General features: G+C 54.4%; 1 protein-coding gene across 2 annotated transcripts in view; it reads right to left on the minus strand.

Annotated features, from left to right (window-relative positions):
* COL2A1 (collagen type II alpha 1 chain) overlaps positions 1 to 3342 on the minus strand; it is a 34071-nt gene extending 30729 nt beyond the window's left edge. The window contains exon 1 of one of the 2 annotated variants that reach the window (XM_034645856.1): positions 2934 to 3342. In XM_034645856.1, coding sequence (XP_034501747.1) covers positions 2934 to 3018 — 85 coding nt within the window. In that variant the 5' untranslated portion in view covers positions 3019 to 3342. The remainder of the gene's footprint in view (positions 1 to 2933) is intronic. The other variant, XM_011226315.3, reaches the window with a different exon arrangement.
* Between the last annotated feature and the right edge of the window lie 9304 nt (positions 3343 to 12646).

Below are 12646 nucleotides of genomic sequence, written 5' to 3' on the forward strand. Positions count from 1 at the left end.
GGGCGGAGAAAGAAAGGGGCCTGTCTGCTGCTCTGGAAGGAGACTCTGAAAATCTAAAGATAAACCTTCCCCCCCCCTTTGCCACCAGTAGGAACCCGCTCAGCCTTTGGGCGAGATAATCCCGGCGAGGGTAGGGGGATCCCAGGGTGTCCACGGTGTCCCCGTGAGGGGACACGCCCACCGCTAAAGCCGCTGGAAATGCAGAAAGCGGGCGGTGGGGCAGGAGCAGGAAGAGAGGTTTGCGGTCTTCCGTCCGGACTAGGGAAAAGCTCACTCTCACCCAAGAGGGCTCAGGTTGAAAAAAAGAAAATGCAGGGAAAAGGGGGTGCGCCCGAATGCGGGTCGGATTTCCCTCGGACGCGCGGCCCAGGGATGCGCGTTGGCGGGGCCAGGCGGCGCGGGCTGCGGGAGCCGCTGGATGACTCTCCGGGCCGCGGCTCGCCCAGACACTGGGAGGGTGAAAAGTAGGATTAAATGACTGCCCCAGAAAGGAGCCAGCCCCGTAACCGGATCCCCTAGGTGTGGACGGAGGAGCCCAGCACCACCATAATTGCTGTTCCAAGCGGCTGCCGATAGCATCCCGGCGCGCCTGATCCGGTTCCCCTCGTTACCGCAGCGCGGCATAAAGTGCCCCTTTGTAGCAGGCCAATTAAAAAGTTACCTCTTTCGGGGAACTGTTTTTGCTTCGCCGTCGCTTTGCGCAGGGCTGGAGCCCGGAGGTGGCGGCGGGCGGGCACAGGGGGGCATTGTGGAGAGGGGGTCGGGGAGTCCGGGGGAACCCGCCGGACCTCGCCTCTCATGAATGGGGCTTTTCTCGAGCGCACACAGAGCGCGATTCACAGGTCTCCGCAAGGAACCAGTTTAAATAAATACGGGCAGCATTTCAGCCCCATCTGGAAGCCATCGCTGCCAATCTCCCAACGCAAACAAGCCTCACAAAGGAGGATTGAGGTCTCTCCCCTCCGCCGAGGGGCACTTTCCGAGGCGAGGGCTGTGAAATGCAGATGTGGGTCAAAGACGCCGCCTCCAATGAGTTTCTCAAACTCGTGGACAGATGGGGAGGAGGGGCGTGCCCGAGCTCTAGGCTTCTGACATCCCTGACGTCCACGCAGACCGTGCTTTTCCCCATGTCACTTCTCGAGTCCACTGACCCAGGGGAGGGGGTGATGGGGCTGGGATGCGCCTGGGAGCAAAGTCAATGGCCCCGATGCACTCCCGCTGGGAGCAGGGGGAGCGACCGGAAGATCTGGGCCCTAGAAACTGTGGAATTCACTCACTCCCGGCAAAGCTGCGGCGGTGAGAGCCTCTGCCACTGAAATGAGTGCCACTAATACCAGATGGAGAATTGAAGAATTATTTTAAAGTCACTTAGCTAATTTCATTATGCACTAAGCAGAGGTGGGTGTCCGTGCAAATTGACGACAAAATAGAGTCAGTCCGAGCCGGGATCACTTACAGACACACCGTATTCCAACAAGTGCCCGGGAGCGCGCAGCCAGTTCAGCGCAGCACCCGACCACCCGGCCAGACTCTCCTGCCCGGGGCTCCCTGCGGCTGAGCTGCGGGCCCCAGTCCTGCCCCCTCCTCACAGCTTCTCTAATGAACGGAAAGTCCTCCTGGGCCCAGAGCCTTCCAAACCGTCTCTGGAGACAGCCTGGTGACAGGCGAGACCAAACAGAGCGTGGTCGGCAGAGCGATTTTGATTTGCCCTCCCATCCGACGCCCCCCAGAAAAAGTTTCCTCTGCGATTGATTTACAATCTGTAACTTACAAAGACAGGGCTGGAATCCCAGCCATCGGAAACGTGCCCAAACACGTGGAGGGGAAAAAAAAAAAAAAAAAGTCCTCTCTACCTAATACACTTTCCAGGCTTCGTTTGTCCTGAATATAATCCCAGACAGTGGGGACTTTACCAAAGGAGGCGATGGAAAGGTGCGATCCGAACCGCCTTTGGACTAGACTGTAAAACTGCCATCTCTAACTATATTGGGTTGAAATTGTTACAGCAATCTACCAACTGTGGCCCCCTCCCCTGCCACACACACACAGAGACACAGACCCACAGCCCGTAGCCTGGCTCCGCGAGCTCCAGAAACTTAGAAGAGGAACTCATCGTAGTACCTCCGGGGTTTGGAGGGGAAGACGGCGGGGAGGGGGCGCTATTTTCTGGGGCGTTTGAAAAGCACAGTCTGGTTGGAATGTTATCGCCTTTCAGATGGCCTCTCCTACGGGAAGTTTCTGTACCCGTTAGAGGCAGGGCGAAAGCCGAGATGAGAATGAGGGCTGCACCTTGCTCCTGAGCCAGCCGGGAGGGGGAGGAAACTGCGAGAAGCGCTGAGGTCTCAGAGCCCGTCTCCGAAGCCTCTTTGTGGCCTCGGATTTCAGCCCACCAGTTTCAGAGCATCTCCTTTGTCTAACTCCCATTTGAACCCTCCAGCCACCAACCCCTAGACAAGATTGCGAGGTCAACCCTTTGGCGCTTCCTCACTCCTTCGCTAGTGCCCCTTCCAACTTCTCCTAAGATCGATGGGCTAAGACCTGTTTTTGCTGAACTCCGAGGGCTTCGAGGAGGTGAGTTGTGTGCGTGTACGCCTGCCTAATTTTCAAAGCTGGTGGAAAAGAGCACGCTTTAATCTGTGCTCAAACATCTCGACCCGGCACTGCACGTTTCAAATTCCTGCGCAACGTAGAGACCTGCAAATGCCTCCAACTGCGACCCGCACGGGAGGACCCTCGGACAGAGCCCCTAACTTGCAGAACTCCGCTAGGTGAGCTCCTGAGCATCTTGCACCCAAGTCCCAAGTCTCGGCGCGCCGTGACCCCGGGAGCCACTCTAACCCGGACCCGCTGGCTCCAGAGCGGTAGAGGGCCTGGGGGGAGGGTGCGGAGGGATGGCACAGAAGGGTGGCAGGCAGGGGCGTGGGGCGACTTACGGACATCCTGGCCGTGACATCGAAGGACAGCGGCGACGAGCAGCGTCAGCAGCACCAGCGTCTGGGGAGCCCCGAAGCGGATCATGGCTCACCGCGGGGCCTGGCGGAGCCGCCCGAGCAGAGCGCAGCGCAGCGAGGCGGCAGGAGCACGGCGTGGGTCCGGGTCTCTACCGCGCCCTCATGCAGGAGGCTTTTGGAGCAGGAGGAGGGGGCAGGAGACCCGGCAGCCCAGCAGCGCTCTGCGTCTTCTCCCCTCCGCGGAGCCCGTTATATGCGCCCGGCCCCTCTCGAGACTGGCGAACTCGCCCAAACCGCGGGCCGCCCCCGGCCCCCCGCGGGGCTGTAACCTGAGACCCCGCCCCCGGAGCCCGCCTGGGCCCAGCCAGAGCCCGCACCTGCCTGGGCAGGACCCCCCTCTCCGCTAGTCCTGCTTCCCGCCCCCCACCCCTAGTGTGCTGAGTGGCCTGATCGGGCGGGGCGCAGAGACGGCTGCTGTCCTCCCCCCAACCCAGGGCTGCGGCGCTGCCCCCTCCGACCACAGGCGGGAAGGGGGGCCTCCGGCCCCTCCCCTCGGAGTTCTGCCCGGATTGGAGGGGCGGGGGGTGTTTGCAGAGGCCCAGGCCGCGAGCCCTAGACCGTGGACGGAAAAGACTTAGGAGGGAGCGCGCAAAGTGGTAGAAAGGAGCAGCGGGGGAGGGCTAGGGGGGCTCCGCGTTGGGACCTTAGGCGGAGGACACGAAGGATGGCCCGGGGGGAGCTCGCGATGGTATCTGAAATCCTAAATCTTGGAGAGCTCAGGCAGGGCCAGGTTTGGGGAGATGCCCCGACCTATCTTCTGGCCACTTCTCGGAGTACCTGGCCTGGGGCTCCCACCTGAAGGTTCAGAGCAACAGCCCCCGACCCCTCCCCCATCCAGCTTTGCGAAGAAAGAGCGTCCTCTGGAGCCTTGGCAGACGTTGGCCGGAGCCAATCGCCAGGAAAGGCGCCGGTGTGTTACAGCACAGAGGGAGACCTGTGTGAAGGTGTGGGGGCGGGGCAGGCCCCGGGAAGGGGGCTCGAACAGCCGCAGAGGACGGCGGGAGCCGAGACTAAACCGTGCACGCTGCCCAGGTGGGGGACTGTCTAGTTCCAGGCTCAGACGTGGTGTCTGCTCTTCCTGGCCGGGGTCCGGGAACCCCGGGGGGAGTGGGCACCGCCGCCCCGGGTTGAGCAGCTCTGGCCAGGGATGGCTGGTCACTGCTGCAGCCCTGTCCAGGGCGCGGGGAGGCTGCTCCAGCTGGACCGACTTCTGTGAGCCAGGGGGGAATTTCCTAGTTGGCCCCCGGGCCCTCTGCTGCTTCCCACCTCACCTCACCTCCCCCGGTGAGCGCCCTGGGGCAGCTTAGCCCGATGCTGCCCTCTCCCCCGGGCTCAGCCTTGCTCTTCTCCAGGCTCCTGGTGTCTCCATTTGATATTTGAGAGGAAAGGACCCCAGCTAGACCTTCTCCCTCTTGAGGAAATAGTCTTCCCTCCCTGAGGACAGTCGGGTCCCTCAAAGAATTTTAAGAAAAACACAAACTTTCATGAAACTTCGACTTTGGGGCCTGACTTGACCAGATCTCCCCTTCCAGGCAGTGGGGTTTCTGCTGTGCTTCCTCCCGGAAGTTGGGGGCACCGGGAAGAAGCTGCTTGTACCCCCCGGCTTCAGGCTGCCATAGGGAGTTTGGGGCTTCCCCTCCCTCTCTCCCATGCCTCATGCTTTGAAGCTTCTCAGAATGGAGCCCGGAATTCCAAGTGTGCAGAACTTCTGTGTGCGTGTGCTGGCCAGAAAGAGAAAGACCTCTCACTGTTTAAAGAGATGCCTCCATGTTCTGTGCAGTCTGGGTGGAGGTGGGAGAGGGATCGAACCGCTGCTTCCAACTGCTCTGCCTGCCACGGGCCTGCCTTTGCTCTTTCCCCAACCTCCTGTTCACAGCCAGCATGAAGCTCTGAGCCTTTCCTCAGCCCCAGCCGCTGCCAGGAGAAAGCAGGGCTCCTGCCTGCAGTGTCCCAGGCCCTCCTTGGGGCCATGGGTCCTGTCTTCCACCTGGAAGGTAGGATGACCAAACCCCACACGTTTCTCAAGACCCCCTAGTGCAAGCCCCCCCAGAAGCCTTCTCTGATATCGCTAGAACACACCGCCTCCCTGCCTGAGTCCCTCTGGCATTTTGTAGCCTGTATCCACTTTTATATTCTATGCTTACTTTTTTGTGTGTGGTTTTCTTTTCTTTTCTTTTCTTTTTTTTTTTTTTTAACCTTTGTGTTCATCGGTCTTATCTTAGCAATGAGCCTGGGAGCCCCGTGGGGACCAGAACAGTGCCTAGCACAATGGCAGCCCACAGGAGGAAGTAGGTAAACCCCTGTGGACTAGTGCATGTCAATGCAAAATTCGATTTCTTTTAGGATGCAAGCAGTACAAAGGCAGCTCCAGAGCTAGGCGGTCATACAGTTGACCTCCAATGCAAGTGACCATAAAAATTCAACAACAAGTTTTGGTGAAAACACTAAAATATTTGAAAAAATTAAAGCCTGTTTCAACGTGATGTAGTTTGGTAGGCAGCGAAGTGCCACATCCTCCGGGGCTAAGCTGTTCTAGATTTCATCCTCTGACTCTGTGATTCCCCATCTTTGCCTGCGAACTCTTTCTACATATAAGAGTTCTGGATTCTTTCCAGTAATCATGGCTCATTTGTGAATACAGTTCAGTTCTCCACTCCCTGTGTGGGAAAACAAACGTTTTTTCATCAGAGATGATAATTGACCAAAGCAAAATAAAATTGAAAATTTAAATCAACAAAGCCAAAATAAATTATGGAAATTATTTAAATTCTAAAGTCAACTAAACACCAATATTAATATTTTACCCATTTGTGAATCCAAACAACTACCATGTAAAAACCTCTAATTTGTGCCTCAGACTAGAATTGAACCTGTATGTAACCAAAAAAAAAAAAATCACGGATTTGGAGATTATTTACCCAACAGTCTCACTATCCAGAACATAGCCAAGAAGCTGAAAAGAAGAGGAAACAAACCAGCGAGCAGGAGAAGCAGCAGCACTCGGAATCGTGTGCAGCTGGATTTGGGTCACGTGCCAGCATATGCATTTTATGCATCCTAGAGTCCCTCTTGCTCTNAATCACGTATTTGGAGATTATTTACCCAACAGTCTCACTATCCAGAACATAGCCAAGAAGCTGAAAAGAAGAGGAAACAAACCAGCGAGCAGGAGAAGCAGCAGCACTCGGAATCGTGTGCAGCTGGATTTGGGTCACGTGCCAGCATATGCATTTTATGCATCCTAGAGTCCCTCTTGCTCTGTGTCTGTTGATTCATAGTTTAGATATTCTATTAACAGGTGATGTCATCAGACCTCACCAATTAGATGCAGAAACATAGAGGTAAGATAGGAGAGCAGTTGTGGGATGAAAACACAGTAAGAACAGCAGGAAGGGACGAGATAGAAAAGCAATAAGGAGTTGACACAGTGAATAAACAACAGGGTAGCCTAGGGCCCATAGGGCTGGGGGCAAATGCTCTGTGGTCCTCAGTGGCTCCAGAGAGTATCCTGGTTTATAGCATCTGCTGCAGTCCTGTGGTTCCTAACAATGAACTTAAATGTCCAATAAAATGTTCATTGAAGTTTAATATGGTCTCTTTGAAGAGGCAGGGAAATACGCATTCCATTTTAGAAGGGTCTGCGTTAAACTTAATGAAGATAAGTGTTTGTTCACTTAACGTGAAAAATCTGCTATCCCAGCAGTGCTGAATAGATGAGGAGGCATCGTGACATCCAGAACTGCAGGGCTCGACTGGGTGGAAGAAGGGCATGGGTGGCTAAGGACTGAGGACGAAGCTCCCACGTGGCCTCATCATTTGCTCACACCCTTGAGAAGAGCGCACACCTCACTGTAGGGAAAACATTGAGCAAGTAAACGGACACAATTCGTGCATCTACCCCAGATCCGACCGACCCAGTGAGACAGATGGAGTCACCCAGTCGTTTTGTATTGTGAAAGAACTGTCCCACCATGTTTTCCTTTTTATGGGGATATTAGACTTCTGCAGACACAGACTCACTGGGCAAGATGTTTGTAGGTAGACTGTAAAGAAAAGATCTTTCTCTCCCTCTGCACAAATTCCATTTAAAAATAGTGATAGAGTGAGGAAGGATTCGCATTCCAGAGAGGTAAGCCCAGTCCAAATATGGCAGGTGGTGAATGCACACATTGCACTCCAGCCACACTCCCCAGACGGCCGTGGTGGAGGGAGAGTGGCTCCAGCTCGCTCAGTGGCATTAAGCTTCTGTTGGTTGGGCTCAGTTCAGACGTCCTTTCAAGGTGTGTTTATGTTTTCCTTTGGCATTTTTGGGACAGAGTAACAGAATCAGGACTGTCCCGGGAAGGGTTTCCAGATTTATGGTGTACATTCCACTGCACAGGCGCATAAATGTGTCACTATGTAGTCCCAAAGGCAAACAACGCCAAGGATCCCCCTCAGTCCCCTCGGCCCTGTCTCAGCACCGTGCGAACCCAGCTTAGCGCTCACACTGAACACCTGCTGCCCTATCAGATGGGGAGACAGGATTAAGGGACTGCCTTTGAGTTTGTAAGGGAAACAGAAACAGACTGTGAAAAATGCTGTAAGGAAGGTACCCTCCTAAAAAAAGAAAAGAAACCACATACGCACGCGTGCGTGCATACACACACACACAGAGAGAGAGAGAGAGAGAGAGAGAGAGCACGCAAGAACAGCATTCTCGAGACCACAGAGCAAGCTGGGGAAGGCCTCCTGGGTGAAGTGAGGCTCCGGGATGGGTGAGGTTTTTTGAAACGAACGGGGCTGGAGCGCACAGGATGGCTCCCATGACAAAGCCAACAGGCCCGTCACCTGGAAGACAGGGCAAGGGGCCCAGAACAGTGTGGAGTCAGCCATGGGGGCCACTGGGAATAAGATGTGGCCCTATGGATGGGATCAAGGCCGGATAGGAGGCTTCCATGAATGCCACTGGTTGTCAGTGAGTCTGGCTCAGACCTGCCTTTCTTACTTCTCCTTTTTCCCTCTTGGACTTCTCCCCTAGTAGATAGGCCTTTGGGAGGAAAGGAGAGAGATGTCTGGGTTTTTTAAAGACCTAATTTTTGAAGAAATACAGAAATGATCTTCCCATTTCACTTTTTTTTTTTTTTTAACAGAAGGCTTTCATACAAAATCTTGCATTTTCTTAAAGTGCGTGGCATTCGGGCTTTAAGGAACATGTGTCTCTCTCATCAGCTGTTGATGGTGCTGGGGTGAAGGGAAAAGCATAAGAGCCTCAGTGCAGAGCTGTCCGAGCACTCCCGGCAGAGGCTGCGTGGGAAGCACCTTCCATGTCAGAAGGTTGTCCAGCCACCGCCGTCTCCCCGTCTCCAAGGGCCAGACAGCATCTGCTCTGGGCGCGCGCCAAGGGACGGCACGGCGCAGCGGCTCCGGGGACACCCTTTGAGGGGCCAAAACCCTTCCAGACACGTGGAAGCAGCCGGCTTCTGTCTCCCGTCTGTCTCCCTCCCTTGAAGTCTACACTTAGAGCAGCCTGTACTGTGGACTTGTGCCCTTAGTCATTCGTTCCTCCGTTCATTGGTCTTTCCTCAAACCGGTAGAGAAATGCTGTGTGAATCTCTTCTCAGACCTCCTTGAGAGCAGGGCCCGTAACTGAGACACGTCGAGTCTCTGCAGCAGGGTGCCATCACAGAGAAAATCTTCTAAATTCCTGCTACTGGGAGTGTGGTCCATGGACAGGCAGGGCCCCTACCCTGGGAACTGGTTAGAAAAGCAGAATCTGGGGGCGCCGGTGGCACAGCGGTTGAGCGTCTGCCTTTGGCTCAGGGCGTGATCCCGGCGTTCTGGGATCGAGCCCCACATCGGGCTCGTCCGCTATGAGCCTGCTTCTTCCTCTCCCACTCCCCCTGCTTGTGTTTCCTCTCTCGCTGGCTGTCTCTATCTCTGTCGAATAAATAAATAAAATCTTTAAAAAAAAAAAAAAGAAAGAAAAGCAGAATCTGCTAAATCAGAATTGGCATTTCACCAAGATCTCCAGCTCACTCACGTCCGACATACTGGTGGCTGGCCAGCTCTCTGTGGCCCTGGCTAACGGGTGCTGTGGTCCGCAGTTACAGATGGCTGGGGTCACAGGTGACTGCATCTGCAGGCATGGGGGGGGGGTCTGAGGTAAGGGTGGAGGAAAGGAGAAACGAGTTGAGGGAAAGGGATGGACAGAAGGTTGTAGGAGAGGCATGACCCAGAAAAGCCTGCTGCTGGGGATGGGGGTGAGTGTGTGAACTTTCGAAGGACATCTCCTGAAGTAGATGGGAGGCGACTTTTCCTATGGTCCATTTCCCCGATTGGAAATGGGATCATCGCAAGGCAGAGCCTGGGTTCTGCGGGGACAGTGTCAGGGCAGAACGGGGCGCCGAGCAGAGACTGACATCCTACCTCTTTCCCAACAGCCCCTCAGCCCTGCCTCTCCAGGGCTGCTCATCCAGAAACTCTTTCTGGGAGGGAAGTATCATGGGAAGCCAGGAGCCATACGGGGAGGCCTCTGGGCCCATCAGGACACATACACCTTCAGAGAAAGCCAGGTGCCTGGAAACCAAGTTTATTCTGCCCCAGTGGGTGGGGTGGGCCTGCCCTCCAGGAAGTCCCTGAAAAGCTCAAGGGAACGTGTGGTGAGCTTCTCGTGGGCTCCCCTGCCAAAAACAACCTCTGAGGGAGCAGGACAGTGTGTGCTGCCCTTCTCCACACCGCAAACCCGGGAGAGCACCTTGTCTGACCTGCCCGAGGCACCTGTCCAGGGAGGCTGGAGCACCACTCTATTCGGCAGGCCCGCACCCCACTCCGGCCTGTGGGCCGGCTCCTCGGGGACACCCACCCGCGGCCCTCCACACCCGGCCCTGGCAGACACTGGTGCACTGGAGTCCTTCTTGGGGGGCGGGGGAGCTGGCTCTGTCCTCCTTGCCATCCCCTCCCCCTCCCGTGTCTCTCGCCAGCTCGCCAGCATTCCTTCAGCTCGGCTGGGCTAAGCCCCCACAATGCCCTAGGCGCCGCTAAGCGGTGTGGGGGACACAAAGAGAGGCCTATGCAGCACGGAGCCTACCCTCAAGAACGCCACCCCCTCGGAGGAGCCACTCATGTAAAAAGCCACACTAAGAGGTAAATGAGTTCTGTGCTGTGACGAGGTGCGACGGGGCACAATGCAATGGCACGTATGGAGACACTCGGCTCTGGCCTTTACCTGTCGGAGCTCTTCTTGACATGGCCTTGGGCAGTGGGGACAGCTTGGCCGCACATGCGCCACGGTGTTACTAATCTCGTTATGCCCTCCAGAGATCTGCCTTCCTCCACCCCCACCTTCACCCCGATTGTAAGTTTCTTCCTCTGGCAGCTTAGTTATGTGACAGGCGAGGCCCCCACGGTGGCAGTGGCGTTTGCTCCCTGTCACGTGGGAGCTCTGCCCTGGAGTCCTCGGCTAGACGTACAAGCGCTTCCTTCGCACACGAACCAGAGAGTAAAGAGTCCCACCTGTGTCGCCACTTGTGCCAGCCCGTCGAGATGTCGGTCTAGCGTCATCCTCGCAGTACCTGCACACACACGTTTCCTTCCTGTGGTCTTGCGGAAACATAAGAAGAAACGAGGGCTGCCCTTCAGCTGGCTCAGGTTCAGCACGGCGGGCGCATCTCCTCGCCTTTCCCCGTGGGCCAATTCCTTGGCGTCCCGGCTCGTCTGTGAAACAAGGATAACAGCCATTTGCTCACGGGCTCGTCATCAGGACAAACGGAGTAACAGATGTGATGCAGCCGCGGGGCGCGTGACAGAGGCTCCGAGCCGTGTTTCTCGTCCTCAGCACTGCTTTCCTTGGTCACCACCCTGGTTACCGACCCTCATTCCACCTGCCTGCTGCACCATGAAAAAGCAATCTCACCTTGTTTTTCATTGAGTCCCATTAACATGTCTGTCTTCCCCGTTATGTTTCCACGACTTCGGGTGACAACCGATGGAATCTAGGCTGATCGATGAATATCCTGGAATTTGAGGCCATAAACATAAAATGTTTGAAGACATTTTAATTATTTTAAAATCAAGAACACAAACTCTGGGTGCACAAACTTTCGATACTCCCTGAAAAGCACCCTTGGCACTGGGAATAATGATCGTTGGGCCCAGTCTTTCCCTAAGAAGGAGAACACGAGCTCGTCACGTTGTCTTGGAGACAGGGAAGATGAAAATAGCAACTGACCTCCTCAACAGTTATCAGGTTAAACAAAAACACAAGTTTAATTGAACTGTGGGAAGATAAAGATTGGAGGGAAACCACGTGCAAGGCTTTTGGATCCTGTTTGATGAGCAGTTTGAGAGGATCTAACTCAAAGCCACGAGAGGGAAAAGCTGCTGCTTCTCAGGTCAGGGGAGCACCGATGTGGTGTTTCCTGGACTGGGAGAACAATTCAAAATAAACGAAAACGATGCCTCTCGTAGCCAGGTGTTTCTGTGTCTTCAAATCTTGTTTGGAGTTGTGTAGTTTTATTTCTAAATTACTTATTCTGATTCTCTGTGATCTTTATACTTCACGCATTAACAAAGGGTTCTATTTTGTCAGGAAAGATAGACTTAAATAAAAAAACCCACCTGTGCCAGATTATTCAAACTGTCCACAGACAAAACCGAGTGTCCGCCTGGTGGCAGAGGGTTGAATTGCAGGCAAAGCGCCCAGAAACCCGGAGCATGACTCTGGCAAGTGCACTTCGCAGCAAATGTCACATCACTCTACTCTTCTGTGAGGGCTGTAAATACCCAGCATTCTCCTTGTGAATGTGGTTACTGTCTTCACCCTTGCTGAGCACCTACCGAGTGCTTTTTAAATGACAGCACTTCGCAGACATTAGATTCCCCTGTTATTAATGCCTGTGAGGGTCTGTCCAGTCTGGTGTGTTTGGTCTTGGCATTAAGCTAAAGAGAAGGGATTACTTTTGTCTAGCGCAGATTCCCAATGCAGGTGACTCTGAATGGCGATGACTCTGAGATAGTTGTCTAGCCTGAGAACTGATGAGTAACATGATCCGGGCCAGGGCAGGAGGAAGAAAGGAGATTTTTAGACACGCTGGTGGGTAGAAGTCCATGTGTTTACTAAGAGCAGACTTTCTACCGCTTTGGTGCCTCGGGCTGCACGGCTTGCAAAGGTGCGGGGTGGTGCGTCCGTACGCTCACAAAGGGAGCTCCCTTTCTCTACCTTGCCAGCTTGGAAACATTCCCTGTGGTGGTGGTACTCCTCCTGTCTCCTTTCTTTCTGCATGGTGAGTTACTCATTAAGGCTGTTGCTTTAGCGCTGAGATATGTGAGGTGGGGGAGGGGGGGCTAGTCATCCCAGAAGGAGTGTGTGCAAGGTGAATCCAGCAGCAGATTGTGATGAGTGGGAGTGAGAAGGCAGGAAAAAAGCAATATCATTACCATCTTTTCCAGCAAACATTTCAAGAACACCTGTATTACGTATTGTACTAGAGACACAGATTTATGGAATATTCTATTTCTTCACTTGAATGGCTTATACATTCTTGCAAATCTCTTGGGCATGAAGCAGTGGAAAGAATATTGGCCTTGGAGTCAGGAACTCTAACTTTACACTGATCTGTGCGTCTTAAACTGGTGTGTGATCTTGATCCAGTAGC

The sequence above is a fragment of the Ailuropoda melanoleuca genome, chromosome 16, assembly GCF_002007445.2.
Source record: "Ailuropoda melanoleuca isolate Jingjing chromosome 16, ASM200744v2, whole genome shotgun sequence".
Taxonomy (NCBI): Eukaryota; Metazoa; Chordata; class Mammalia; order Carnivora; family Ursidae; genus Ailuropoda; species Ailuropoda melanoleuca.